The sequence below is a fragment of the Cucurbita maxima genome, unplaced genomic scaffold (genome assembly GCF_002738345.1).
Source record: "Cucurbita maxima cultivar Rimu unplaced genomic scaffold, Cmax_1.0 Cma_Scf00006, whole genome shotgun sequence".
Taxonomy (NCBI): Eukaryota; Viridiplantae; Streptophyta; class Magnoliopsida; order Cucurbitales; family Cucurbitaceae; genus Cucurbita; species Cucurbita maxima.
Genome location: NW_019272022.1, coordinates 2,677,780 through 2,692,076, shown reverse-complemented (window position 1 = coordinate 2,692,076; position 14,297 = coordinate 2,677,780). Strand labels below are relative to the sequence as shown.

Here is a 14,297-nt window from a genome sequence, read left to right as displayed (position 1 = left end):
AAAAAAAAAAAAAAAAAAAAAACATAACACCCACATGCTCCCATTTTAATTTTAATATTTTGATACCATCCCGAAGCAGTCGTTAGAAATCCCACATGAATTAGAAAGGAAAACGAAACATTCCTTATAATGGTGTAAAACCCTCTCTCTAGTATACGCGTTTTAAAATCATGAAGTTGACGGTGATACGGGCCAAAACGGACAATATATGTTAGTGGTGGGTTTGAATTGTTAAAAGTAGGCTTAGATGTCCTTTTTTTTTTTTCGGTGAAATTGGGCCCAACTTAAGGAAAGGGTCACTAGAAAAGAGAGTGTCGAGACCGACGGAGGTCCTTGAAGAACTAGTCCAAGTCAATTTCTACAACCTGAACCAGATTAATACTAAAACTCCCAAATCAATATGATTTTATTTCTGATAATTGCAACTCTTACGAATGTGATCTAACAACCTTATTGAAGAATAAGGCTTTTAGATCTAATTATCCAAGAACCTCGAGACGATAAGAAATCACCATAAGAGAAAATAATATTCAGATTATCTTATTGATCAAATATCTCACTGCTTCGTTATTCTAAATATGTAACCTAAACTATATACAATTACAAAAAAAAATTTACCAAATGCTCTGTTTACAATGTTTTTCAAGTCGATTTTATAAAGATAACATACATGGTTTTATATAGTTTCAAAAGTTCACGAGACATTTCAAGAGTGGTAACTTTCATTTTTTATGATCATAATTAGCCCGTTATAAATATAACCTTTCCGTTATCATTTATCCAAAATTTGTAATGAGACATGAATTGCAACTTAAAGTTCATATTACATAATCGAGATGTTTTAGCTCATATTATTTTAAAGATGTTTTTATTAACTCAAAATTAAAACTTAATTTGAAACTTAAAAAAGTAAAACTTAGAATTTAGGCATTAAATTAGTACTAAATTCAAAACAATATGATATATAGAATCATTTATTGATCTTGATCCTGTGGACAAAGGCAGTGGTTGAGGTTGATGGATCAGTGATGGTGCTGATCAGGGCCGCCGGGGGTGCTCCGCTGCACCTGGAAGCGCCTTTCATCTTGCCTATGGAGGCTAGCCATTAATGCTTCTCTAGCACTCTCCATAAACCCACTTGGAGAAGGAGCTCCAAAGCTCAAAAATGGCACCAAAATGATCACAATAAAGAAACACAACAACAACTTCACTCCAATGGCGGCGCCCATGGCTGCTTTCTCCAAACTTTAATTTACAATGATGATGGAAGTGAAGAAGATGGGGTTATAAATAGTAAGTAATCCAGAAATTAAACATCATTATCCACAAAAATTTATTACCGACATTGTACCACACCCAAAAAGTGACATCTTTTTTGTCGTAAAATAGTATACAATTGCCTTTCCACCAATGTTTTTTCTGGGTTGTGCCAAGCTCAATTTTGCAATCATATTTCATTATACCAACCCTTCACCTGTTCTCCACAAACTCTTGCTCTCTCATTCATCCGATCGGAAACGTTCGGAGTGGAGATTCGTATATTTAAGCCTTTGGCCTAAGTATGAGCGGGAATGAATAATGACTTGAGTTTCGTTCTCGACACTAGTTTCGAGAGACAATCTTTCATCAAAATCTACCTCATATAATTACATTAAGATACGGGATGAAAGTGGGATTTCTTCTATTCTCTTTTTATTTGAGAATTGAAGGCCTCTCGTAGAGTCTTAAGAAGTTTGAGTAGTCCTATCAAAACAAAAATATTCTTGTATTATACGATCTTAACAAATAATATAAAGAGAGAGAGAGGGGGGGCTTGAATCGATTTGGTCTGATGGAGAAATGATCTCCGCACTATGAGATGAGGGGCAACTAGCATCCCGATGCTCCTTCTATTCCCGAGTCATTTCCGTCTTACAACATGTTGTTTCCATTCTTTGGTTGTGATCCTTCAAATTTCACAACCGATCGAAGCTAAAGAAATTAAAGAATGATCTCCCTTATGAAATAAAGATCGAGGTATTGATCATGTCAAAATCTCATGGTTAGTGTTAAGAATATTTAGTAATAAATTATAGTTTACCATATATATTATATTTGATATTTTATTATAAGAAAAATATCTCTAATATTTGCCTTATTATCATAGGTATCTTTCCATTTATTGTTATTTCCATTTACTACTATTTCCATATCCTTGTAATTTATTTGATTATAAATAAGATGACTTTCACACCATTTAGGTGTGGTGGATTAATCAAACATTAACAGTTAGCAAATTCTTAAACTTGGTTCTAAGTCGGTTAGTGATTTAGAAAAGGTTACTGGACAGAGTGTCGAAGAAACACAGTCTATCGAATGTGTTCTATAAGTAAAGAAGTTGAAAAGATGGTTCAATCGCCGCCGACTCAACTAAGATCACCAAAAACAACTCGACAGCGGCGGCTAAATTAAAATGGATCTCAAACAATCCAATTGGACAATTAACACATTAAACTAACAATTGTTGACTTTGATCCCACCAGCAGCTATGAACTTTTAATTTTTAAAATGAGAGCTTGACTTCAATTTTGTTGTAAGACTTAAAAAGTTTTAATTTTATACATTTTAGTGGCAAACCAAATCCAAACATTTAATGTTTTAAATCTCTTTTCTACACATAAATAAAATAACACAATATTTTGTATGATCTGAAATTCTATATAGTGATCCAAATTTGCTTTATTCCTTAGAATATTGCATAAGAACACTTGGATTATACCAAAATGAGATTAAAAAAATGGGTACTTTTCTATTATGGTCTATTGAATTACGAGACTTTTCGATTTTATATTGTAATAGTCCATGCCTTCCGCTAGCATATGTTATCCGTTTTAGCTCATTACATATATCGTTTAAAACGTGTCTACTAGTAAAAGGTTTCTATACTCTTAAAGAATTATTCGTTTTTCTCTCTAGCTAAGTGGAATTTTCGAGATAAAATAAAAGAAAGAAGGTGGTGGGAATATTTTTTTCAAGTGGAAATTGTTTGGGATTAGGGTTGGTAGATTGTGAAACTATAATATTATTTGTCCGTACAATTCTATTGGTTTTATTAATTCATCCATTCTAATTGGTGGAGCTCGCAAAAGCTTTTAGGAAAATTAAATAAATTCAAATAACCCTTTTGAGTGCACATGCAAGATTGACTAGGAATTATGGTTTTTTAGAAAGTATAGTTGGTAGGCTGAGTAAAGGAGACTGTATGTGAATGAACTGAGACCATATATGAATAAGAGTAATCTCGAGAATATCAAACAACAATTATGCTTTAGGGAATGCAGGATCCTGGACGTTCGAGCGTTACATGAATTGGGAGAAAAAATTTATTTAGGAAGGAATGATAACCTATCTAATAGTGAGATTTCTTTTCTGTCACTGAAGTCATTAAACTCAGTATTAGGATTTACTCTTCCAACAGTTTTCTCATAATAATTTGCATTGCCAATCGAAGGGTACGATTCGGAGACGAACATTTGGCTCTGAGTCGATTCTCTATGATCGATAAGAAGCGACAAGATGTGGGGTGGTCTAGGGAGGAGATGAGCAGACTCTTCTCTTGGAATAACTATCTGCTCAATGCCTATTCTGGCTTCTTGTGAGAGTAGCAACCAATTTACCGAAGAAAGGTTGGTGGGTTCTTTCCTTTGTCTTCTTCCGAGGGTTCTCCTGCGGTTGTAAGGATATCAGAAGCATCAGCCTCACGATTTTAAAACACGTCTATTAGCAGAAGTTTCCATATATTTATAAGGAATGTTTTGTTCTCCTCTAAAGATCTCACAATTCATCCCTCTTGGAGGCCTAACATCCTCGCTGACACATCGCACAGTGTCTGGCTACGATACCATTTGTAATAGTCCAAGTTCATCGTTAGTATAAATTGTCTGCTTTGGTCCATTATATATCGTCATCAACCTCATGGTTTTAAAACGTGTCTATTAGGGAGAGGTTTTCATTCCCTTATAAGGAATGTTTAGCTCTCTTTTCTAACCAATGTGAGATCTCACAATCTTGGACTTTCCTTGGGGGCCAGTGTCCTCACTGGCACACTGCTCGATATCTAGCTCTGATATCATTTGTAACCGACCAAATATTGTCCGTTTTGGCCCATTACGTATCGCTGTCAGACTCATGGTTCTAAAACGTGTCTATTAAGTAGAGGTTTATACACCCATCATATAAGAAATGTTACGTTCCCTTCTCCAACCAACATGGGATGTCACATCTACCCTCACAAACAAACGTTGGGTGTTCTTTTCTTTCCACCTTTTGAACAGTTCTCTAGCTTGATTCCTCCTCGTCAAGAGTTGCACTTACCTCTCCTTAATAGACTCGTTTTAAAATCATGAGACTAACGGCTATACATAACCAACCAAAACGGACAACATCTACTAACGATGGACTTGAACTCTTACAATAAATGAGAGATTCTAGATGGCACTGATCCGATGCAATGTTCTACTAATGCCAGATCTACGTGCAATGCTTTAATCAACCACATGAGCTTTATCTCATATATTTAATCAAAAAAGTGTTCATAATTGCATTGAACTTCTAACTTCCAAGACAAACAATCAAACACAACGTGGGCAATCCCATGGAGTAATGAGCCAAAGTTACCTAGGAAGTTGCATGCCGTAGATCATCAACAGTTGTCCGAGTCCCCAATAGGAAACCCACCAATGGATTTCTTCAATATTAGCAACAACAATGGTTCGATTTCGTCATCGAATTCGTCATCAAGGGATCATAGTTCTCGATACCCAGATGCCCGATTCACGAGAAATTGAGAAATCGATGATCCTTGAGGAAATAGTTGAAGAGAGAAGTGAGAAATCCCAAAAAAAAAAATAGTCGGTGTAAGCATTTATTTTTATCTTAACGTAGATGTGGACATACAAGATCGTTTCATCGTTAATTGGACCTATTGTAAATTGATTGAGTGGTACAATCATCTCGCACACACGTTCTTAGATGGTCATACTCCTACTCACATTCGTACAACTGGCTTACCATGGAGATGTTTGCTTCACGTGTCGAATCCATGGTAAAAAACGAGAATGTGAATGATGAGTTTGAGGATGAAGTCAAAGAAAATGAAAAGGCAAAACTATGAGTGCACTAAGGTTCTAAAGTTTTCTACTGGCAATCAACATCATTGTTTATTTAGGTCATATTCCAAGCGTGAGATGTCCGTGCTTATGAATAATAATCACTAATAAATTTTGTCTGGTTAAGTAACTGAAGGTGCACGGATTTGGATCTTTCTTATCTCATTTTTATTTACACTTCCATTTTCATTTTTGTTTATTTTATTTTTATCTCTTCAAAACCCGCCACCATTCAATTAGTGTCTTGTTACCTCAGTTGCACACTTAGAGAAGGTTCTTGTATTTAAAATTGATTTTTTTGAGCTATTTACATTTGAATATATATATAACACGTGTCAGATATTTAAATACTTATATTATATTTATTTATTGGGTGTTAGTACTTTTTCCTACGTAATTATGAATTTAAAAATCATAAACTCGTGTATAAGGTGTTCTGAGTCATGATCGTACATAAATATAAATAAATAAATAAATATATATATATATATTGATTCATAAAGTTGAAATAAAAAATGTCAATTTGTTGGACCATTTATTTGGATTGTGATTAATTTGTATGATATATTTTGAATTATATAAAAATTTTATTTATTAGTTAAAGCAAAAAAAAAAATAATAATAATAAATAAATTGAAGTCAAAAAGGAAAATTGACTCTTTGATGGGCATTTATTCCATGCGTTAAAGCACGTTATTTATTTTCATAAATTTTCTTTTCAAATAAATTACAAAAAAGATAAATATAAATGCCAAAAAATAAATTATGTGAAGGGACCCACAGAAATTATCTCGAAGGCCAACCACACTGCCACGTGTCTTGTATGCAAAAGGAAGACGGTAATCCTTAAATCCACGTCTGACAGATCAACACGAAAAACTCATCCATTTATGGGTTTGTACGAGGCGCGCGTGTGTCTGACTCGGAGATAACGACATGACACGTGGGAACGCACCCCAATAATGTTGTTTTAAAAGCACTACAAGTCGAGAAGCTCGGCTGACCTGCCATAACTGCCACGTGTACTTTAACCTTTTCACCACTTACATTTTCAAGTTTACTTGAAAAATATTATCTGTATGAAAACAAAATTAAAATAATTATGTAATTTTCATATGATTAATCATAGGTTAACAATTCTAATAATAAATTTGTTTTTTTTTTTTTCCTTTTAGATGATTGATTGGGTTGATTAAAACCATATTATTATATCTAATATAAAAAAATTAGAGTAATAATAAATTAATATTTAAATTGAAAATCATTCATTAAAGAGATAAAAAAAAACAATAATCCACAAATAAGACAACAAAAAAGACAGAAAATGTTCGGTCATAACAAAAAGAAAAACATTATTTTCCATAATTTAAAATATATAAATCCCAACTAATACATAAATACTGAAAATATTATAAACAAGTTTGTTTGGTGGGATTAGACGGTATAATTATTATTATTTATCCATAATTTCAATAAATTTAGACTAAATATATAATTTAAGTCTATTTATTTATTTTTCGTGCTCTAATCATTTGTCCACGTCAGATTCTGATGAGACATACCTGCCAATATCCATCATGTTTGTAACTAATACAATTTTATTAATATTCCTAATTATTTTTAAAATTCTCTTATCCAATCATTAGATAGATAATTAATAATTTTAAGGAACACGCCCCTGTATTATTCAATTAACAAAATTGGGTGAGATTGCATATATTAATTTAAAATATATTAGTGGGTCGTCAAATATTTATGGACGGTAAGCTTATTCTAAAAATAATATAAAGTTAAATAATATTCAATATTCTTTTTAAAAAGTTATTAATCTGTATAGAATATTTAAGATATTTGAAATAAAATCTTTGAAGGTTTTAAGATTTTTTTTTAAGCGAATAAATTTAAAGATCAAAATAATAATAATAAACCTAAATTGACGAGCGGCCATTATGCTCCTATTGTAACCACTTGCGTCGAAATATACCTTTAAAATTCCTTATTTTATTTTATTTTCATTTCAGTTTAAATAATTAATTAAAATAACTTATATTTTATTTCAATGGTCATGGATGACGTACGGTTCTCCTTTATTGAAGTATTGGAATAAAAATAATAATGAATAATTTAAATAATTCTAATTCACACTGTTTTTTTAGTGGCAGAGAAATAAAATAAATTGATTTCTTTTTAGTTGGACATATTAAAAATGGGATTTAAATAAAAATTAACTATTTTCGAATATATGAATTTTTTTATTTATTATTGTGCTATTTTATATATGTTCATTAAAATAAATATATAAAATAAAAATAAAAAATAAAGGTACCATTCCACCTATCTTAATTTTATGTTCGAATTTAAATTTATAGTAATTATTCCTCGTACATATAAAATTAATTTTTACAAAAATAAAATAAAATTTGAATTTAGACCTTTCATTAGAATTCTATTTCACACATGTTAAATTATTTAACATGATTTTAATTTTCTTCTACTTTATTAAAAAAAAATATACATTAATAATTTTTTGAAAATTAATTTTATTTTGAAGTTTATTATGTTAATTAATATTCATTAAACACACTTTTAGTATCCGAGCTCATTAGTTTACCCCCATTTATTTGAATGATCGGTCTCAACTCGGGAGGAATTAGTTGATCAATATATATATATATTAATTTTATTTTTAATTACCCAAATAACACAAGAATGAGATTAATGGTTGATTAAAATAGTAATTAATTGGTCGCTTTCCTTTTTATTTTATTTTTTATATATATGTTAATGTTACATACAAGGGAACTAAGTTGCACAAAATAATCATATAAATATTATCAATATAAATAATATTTTTATAAAACCTATAAAATTTTATTGTTACTTTTCATTATTATTATTATTATTTATTCACAAAGTTTCCCAAGCCACATGGACGCGCGTGCCCCAACAAAAAATACACTTATTCAAGGGAACAACTATAACCATATTTTTATACCCTATAATAACATATAGTATAATTATATAAAAACGCTATAAATATTTTAAATTCACTGAAGCGATATTTGATATATTCATATATTATCTAATATTAACTTTTTGTATTAAAAATATTTGAGATCGAATATATGTATATAATAAATAATTACTAAAAATGGATATTTTTTTCTAAACCAAACAAGTGAATCATTTATGACCCATCCCAAAAATGACAAAATATATATATATATATATATATATATATATATTTGGTACAAAATTAAATAACAAAATAATATTTAATAGTTTTCAATAATTTAGGCAATTCCACATCATGTCTTCAACAATAATTGAAAGTGCATTATGTTGGTAATAATGTGTGTCACACATTATACCGATTAGACTACTTATAAATTTTTTAATATTATCATCTAAACAAAATATCAAGTTTTTTTTTTTTTTTTAATTATGTTTATTAAATTATGCTTACATATACCATATTTGATATTATAAATTTATTTATTGAAAATTCGATATTTTATTAGTTTGAGATTTATGGATTTTAAAATCAGGTGTATCTTGCAAAAAAATAAATAAATAAATGGTATAGTTAAAATCATTTTTGTTGTGAGATCTCATATTAGTTGGAGGGGAAACAAAACATTTATAATAAAGGTATGAAAACTTCTCCTTAGTAGGCATTTTAAAATCGTGAAGATGATGGTGATAAGCAATGGGTAAAAACGGAGCTAGTGGTGGACATGAGCTATTATAAATGATATTAGAGTCGGACATTGGACATTAAGCCTCCAATGGAGTGAATTGTGTCGGTTATAGATAATATTAGAGTTAGACATTGGACATTGAGCCCCTACCCTAAAGATGGCGGACTGCGGCTGGTACAAATAGTATTAGAGCCAAAAACGAATTGTAATGCGTTAAGACGTTGGACATGGTGAGATCTCAAATGGAAGCTAAGATCTTAATTTGTTGGAGTGGAGAAGGAGGGTAACAATAATTATGTGCAGAAAGATTTAAAATGAAGAAAAATGGGGAAAGTAGGAAGAGCATGATGAAGTCCATCACTTTCCAGATAGAGAGAGGGTGTGAGAGGGTGAGAGGGTGAGAGGGCGCAGTGATTGTAATGGCAGAGATATCTTTTATAATCAAATACTGGCGCAAAAGAGAAAAAGGCTGTCAACCCCTGCCAACTGCCACAATCAAGCCTTCTTCTTATAGGCCCATCCAAATTTCTTTTCACTTTCCCATCCTCCATCCCTCCCTCCCTCCATTCCTTTTTCTAGTAATTTTGTTGTTTAACTTCTTAGCCCCCACCCCCTTCTTCTTCTTCCATTCATTCATTCATTCATTGCTCTCTGATGGAGCGAGATGGGCTGGGATGAGATTACCACTGGTTTTCGCATCTGGGTTTGATTGGGTTTTTCATTTGGAGGGCTTCATGGTGAGTGGGAGGATTGAATGGCGGAGCCCTTTTGGAGAGGCTACACAAACGCAGGATTTAGAATTAGAGCTCGTAACAATGGCGGTTCTACTTTCAGACGGGATTACAGGAAATTGAAAAGGAATCAGCAATCAATTAGGAAGAAGAGCAGTGTTAGTTCGTTTAAAGCTGGAAGAGGGGAATCTCACGGGACTGGCCCTGGATCCTCAGCCGAATCATCGTCTTCTTCATCATCGGCGGAGCCGGAGTCACGTTATAAATTTCAGTCATACAGGGGAACAAGAAGAAGAAGACGGTCGGAATCTTCAGTACCTCTATGCGACTTTAGACTCACAATCAACCAAGAAGCGGCCGTACTTTCCTCCGCCGTCGGCTTCTACTCTGCCTGGGTGGAGCTTCCAAGATGAGGCAAGAATGGGGGAGTTCGGCCATCAACAGCCGACGAAATCTTCAAGACTTGGAATGAGAAGCACCGGCGGCGGTAGTGGCGGTGGAGGCGAAATCTTGGAGGTTCAAGGAGGCCACATTGTTCGATCGATTGGAAGGAAGGACCGTCACAGCAAAGTTTGCACGGCGAGAGGCCCGAGGGACCGTCGTGTTAGACTCTCCGCCCATACTGCCATCGAGTTCTACGATGTGCAGGACCGTCTCGGCTACGACCGGCCGAGTAAGGCCGTCGACTGGCTCATCAAGAAGGCCAAACCCGCCATAGACAAGCTTCGAGAGCTTCCTGGATGGAATCCAAATGGTTTGAATACGAGCAGCGAGAAATCGGCAACGCAGAAGGATGAGAAGAACAGCGAAAACAAAATTCCGGTTGCTGTTCACCCGCCGGACGGGAGTACAACTAGGAATTTTGTGGCCGGCAACGGCGGAGTTTCCGAATGTACCATGAAGAATTTGCAGAATGGTTCCACGGAAGATAACCCTAATAGCGATAACTCCAGTTTTCTTCCACCATCTTTCGATTCGGATTCGATCGTCAACACCGTCAAATCGTTCTTACCGACGACGACGACGGCTGCTGCAGAGACGCCCTCGTCAATTTTTGAGTTCGACGCGTTTCCGCCGGATTTACTCTCTAGAACCAGTAGCCGAGCGCAAGATCTAAGGCTTTCCTTACAGTCTTTTGAAGGATCAATATCAAAGCTCGAATCCGAACGAACTCAACATTCAATTGCTCAAAATCATCAAAACGACCATCCCTTTTTCTCTGGATCAACACCATTGGCTGGCTTCGACGGATGGTCGGAGCAGCATCCCCAATCGGCTATGGAAATCGGCCGACTCCAGAGGATTTTGCATTGGAACACGGTGAATGCAGATCTTAGCGGCGTAGACGGAGGTGTTAATGGTGAATTCTTATACAACTCACAGCCAACAACCTCAAGCTTTCAGCCGCCACCGCCGTCGCCGATTCTGCAACCGTTGTTCGGAGAAAACCAGTTGGTTTCTCAGAGGGGACCCCTTCAGTCCAGTTACACGCCCTCGATCCGCGCTTGGATAGACCCGTCAATTACCTTCTTCGACAATCAACAGCATCCGATTCCACCGTCGATCTACCAATCCACATTTCCGGGTCTTGGATTCGCCTCTGGCGGATTCCCCAGGTTTCTAATTCCGGCGCGGATCCCGGGCGAAGAGGAACACGATGGTATTTCTGAAAAACCATCCTCTGCTTCCTCCAACTCCCGCCATTGAATCTGCTAAAAAAAGCTCAAACCTCTCTCTCTACTCTGTAAGATACTACATTACATCAAAACCCAGTTCACAAATCCCATGTTTCGTCCTGGACATCATTGATTGACCTGAAAATTTCTTTCAACAGGACTTCCTCTATATATCAACTAATAAAGCCAGTTAAGTAGCCACGCCATTGCTTTGCTGCTAATGTGGAAGCTTGCTTGCAGGGAGCAGAATTTGGGTTCCTTTCTCAATGGCTGGCTCATACAGTGGGAAGAAGAAGAAGAAGAAGAAGAAGAAGAATCCTGAAAGCATCACATCAGGTGTCTTCATTCCCGAGTATTCTATATGTTCTGTTTTTATCTACTACTTGTTTATGCTTCAGCTTTTTGTTTCCCTGCTTGAAAGCTTTGCCTATCTGCTTGGTCCAGTGTGTGTGTTAAGTTAGCTATGGTGTATTTTAATGGTGGAGGCTTTGCCTTTTCCATTGATGTACAAGTACACAACAGTCCAGTATTCTTCCTGCCATCTTTTCCCCTTGCTTTTCATTGTAATAATGGAAACCCAATGCCTAGAAAAGGAAGATAATATTGCACCCTGCAATAACCTGAACCCTCATCTCTAATGCCTCCTTGATTTGAGCTATTTCGTTTTTAGATTTGATTGTGCAATCTGACTGTTACTCTTTTTTTTTATTTAGGTAAATATATAATATGTCGAGAATCTATTAGACATCTAATAATTAAAAAGAGAAAGGTAGGAGGAAGGTAAGGTGATAAAGCCGATAAATGTGAGTTGAAATTAGAATGATTAAGTTGGGGATCGTTTCGAGTTCGAGTTAGAGTTAGAGTTAGAGTTAATAAGTGGTAGAACTAGTTGGAAAGACATACGACCGAACAATGAGTGAAGTGGGGCGGAGTTAATAACTTCACTGCACTTCACTCCTCACCTAAATGACAAATATCTTCTTTTGCTTTTGGAATAATCCAAATTCTAAGCTTCTTCAATGGTCCCAAGACTGTGAAGATGAAACCCCTGCTACACATTTAGTGCTATTCTCAGCCTATTTGGTGATGCCAGCTGAACTTTTGGGTATACAAAACAGCACTTGGAAGTAGGTATAGAACTTGGAGTGCTGCAGAAGGCTTAAACCAAAATGGTTCTTCAAAATTTGGGTTCAATCACCCGATAACTTAGAACATTTTCTTGTATTTCCCACAACATACTACGGTTATTTACTTTTCGCTTTTAAGAGTGAAAACTATTCTCACAGATTCATTCGAGTTCTTTCAACATATTTTGTTCTAACTCACATGCATCCGAGTAAAATTTTCAGAAAGTCATCTAACATAGAGCACATTTAGTCTTCGAGTTCCTATAATTGAAAGGTGCACCTTATTGGTATGGGTAATAGCTTTCAGTTCTTTGAAGCCTTTCTTATTCATCCTATCTTCAAAATCGCTTTCATCCGAAAGTAGTTTTTGTTCATTCATAGTTGGCTTCTTGTCGAATCATATTCATATTGATGCTTTCATCACACAACCAAACATCAACTTCCCGAAAATGATGGTAGATTGTGAGATTTGGTTGAGAATGTTGTTAGAAGTGGTTTTAGATTTGAAGACAAAGATTTAGAAGAGAAGATAAAGCGTAGTGGTGGTGAATTAATGCGTGAGGAGGTAGAGTGAATTAGTTGAAAAACTGAATGTGTTGCAGAAGAATTGAATACTGAGTGAGTCAGATGGTATGGCGTTAATATGGAGGAGTTATTGACCACTCTGACCCATTCTCTGTCTCATTGACTCAATGTTATCTAGTACTTGGGTAATACTTTGGAAAACATGTCGTGTGATTTATTATAATGTTCATATGTGTTGCCAGTAGCCTGCAACATTTTATCTCTATAACACTTCTGTAACATAGCTGCATTTATTGTGCTCAAATCTGTAATTTAAGTTAGGCTCCGGTGTGATGCTCTGCTCCATAACTTAGAGCAGAATAAGTGTCGCAAGTTTTATATATAATCAAATTCTCTAGGTAAGAACGGATCGCGATATCTATCTTAAATTTCTTAAGCTTGCTTTGTCATGCTCGATAAAGACTCATTGTGAGGTTTTCTTTTGGAGTTGTTTTTGGAGCTTTACGTGTGTTTTGTGTTTTATTTGTATGACTTATAAATTGTAATGTTTCGTTCAAGCTTTTTAAAGATTACAACACTTATATGTATAACATTGATAAGTTTTAAGAATAAGTTTTAATTTTTTCCTTATATTTTTATCCTAATTTTATGGTTTAAATCTGAAAAGAGTGGGAATTTTTTCAAAATGACCTTGTTCGGGAGACCCCTATATTTTTATCTAAAGATTACAACACAATGACCTTGTTCAGGAGACCCCTAACCCTTTTCAACAAGGTTGGGGCACATATACAGTACCATATTCACCTTATGCCTAGCTCGATGGTACATGTATCAAAGTGGAAAAGGTAGTGGAGAGATATGAAATAGTTTTAGACCAACTCGAATTCAAAAATATTTTTTCTCATAATTATATTAACTAAAGGTTGAAATAAATACGTCCAAAGTTAGTCCAAAACTGTAAATCTCATCATTCTTGATGCACATCGATACGTCGATCTCCTTCACTGCAAATTCCTCTAAGAATAATATACTATAAATTCAAAACCTAAATCTACGTAGATCTAAGTAAAAATCGAGAACAAGAACCCAAAACTCGTAACTCTTTAACTCTCAAATTTCATAATTTTTGGACGGATTTCAACTATTCAAGAGCTTATTTATGTATAACGAGCATCTCTTGTGAAGGATCTCGGGTGAAACTTTGACTTTACTTTTCCGTCTTTTCACTAAGCTTAAGCTTTTGATTAGGCCAGGGTCAAAAGGACAATTTTACCCCTCACCAAAATTTTCTATATTTTTTTTTTTAGTTCATCCTAAAATTTAGTCTCTAACTCGTAAGGTATTTTTAGAGATTGGAAAATGAAAAAAAAAAAAAAAAAAAAAAAAAAAA

General features: G+C 34.4%; 1 protein-coding gene across 1 annotated transcript; it reads left to right on the top strand.

Moving 5' to 3' along the window:
- The first annotated feature begins 9,254 nt into the window (after positions 1–9,254).
- Positions 9,255–11,921, top strand: LOC111480928 (transcription factor TCP4-like). Its single transcript, XM_023126162.1, has 2 exons — positions 9,255–11,323; positions 11,414–11,921. The coding sequence occupies exon 1, from the start codon at positions 10,000–10,002 to the stop codon at positions 11,284–11,286; it is 1,287 nt and encodes a 428-aa protein (XP_022981930.1). The 5' UTR covers positions 9,255–9,999; the 3' UTR covers positions 11,287–11,323; positions 11,414–11,921.
- The last annotated feature ends 2,376 nt before the right edge of the window (positions 11,922–14,297 follow it).

Excerpts from the sequence above, each read along its gene's own strand:
- LOC111480928 (XM_023126162.1), top strand. The coding sequence starts at position 10,000 with ATGGGGGAGTTCGGCCATCAACAGCCGACGAAATCTTCAAGACTTGGA.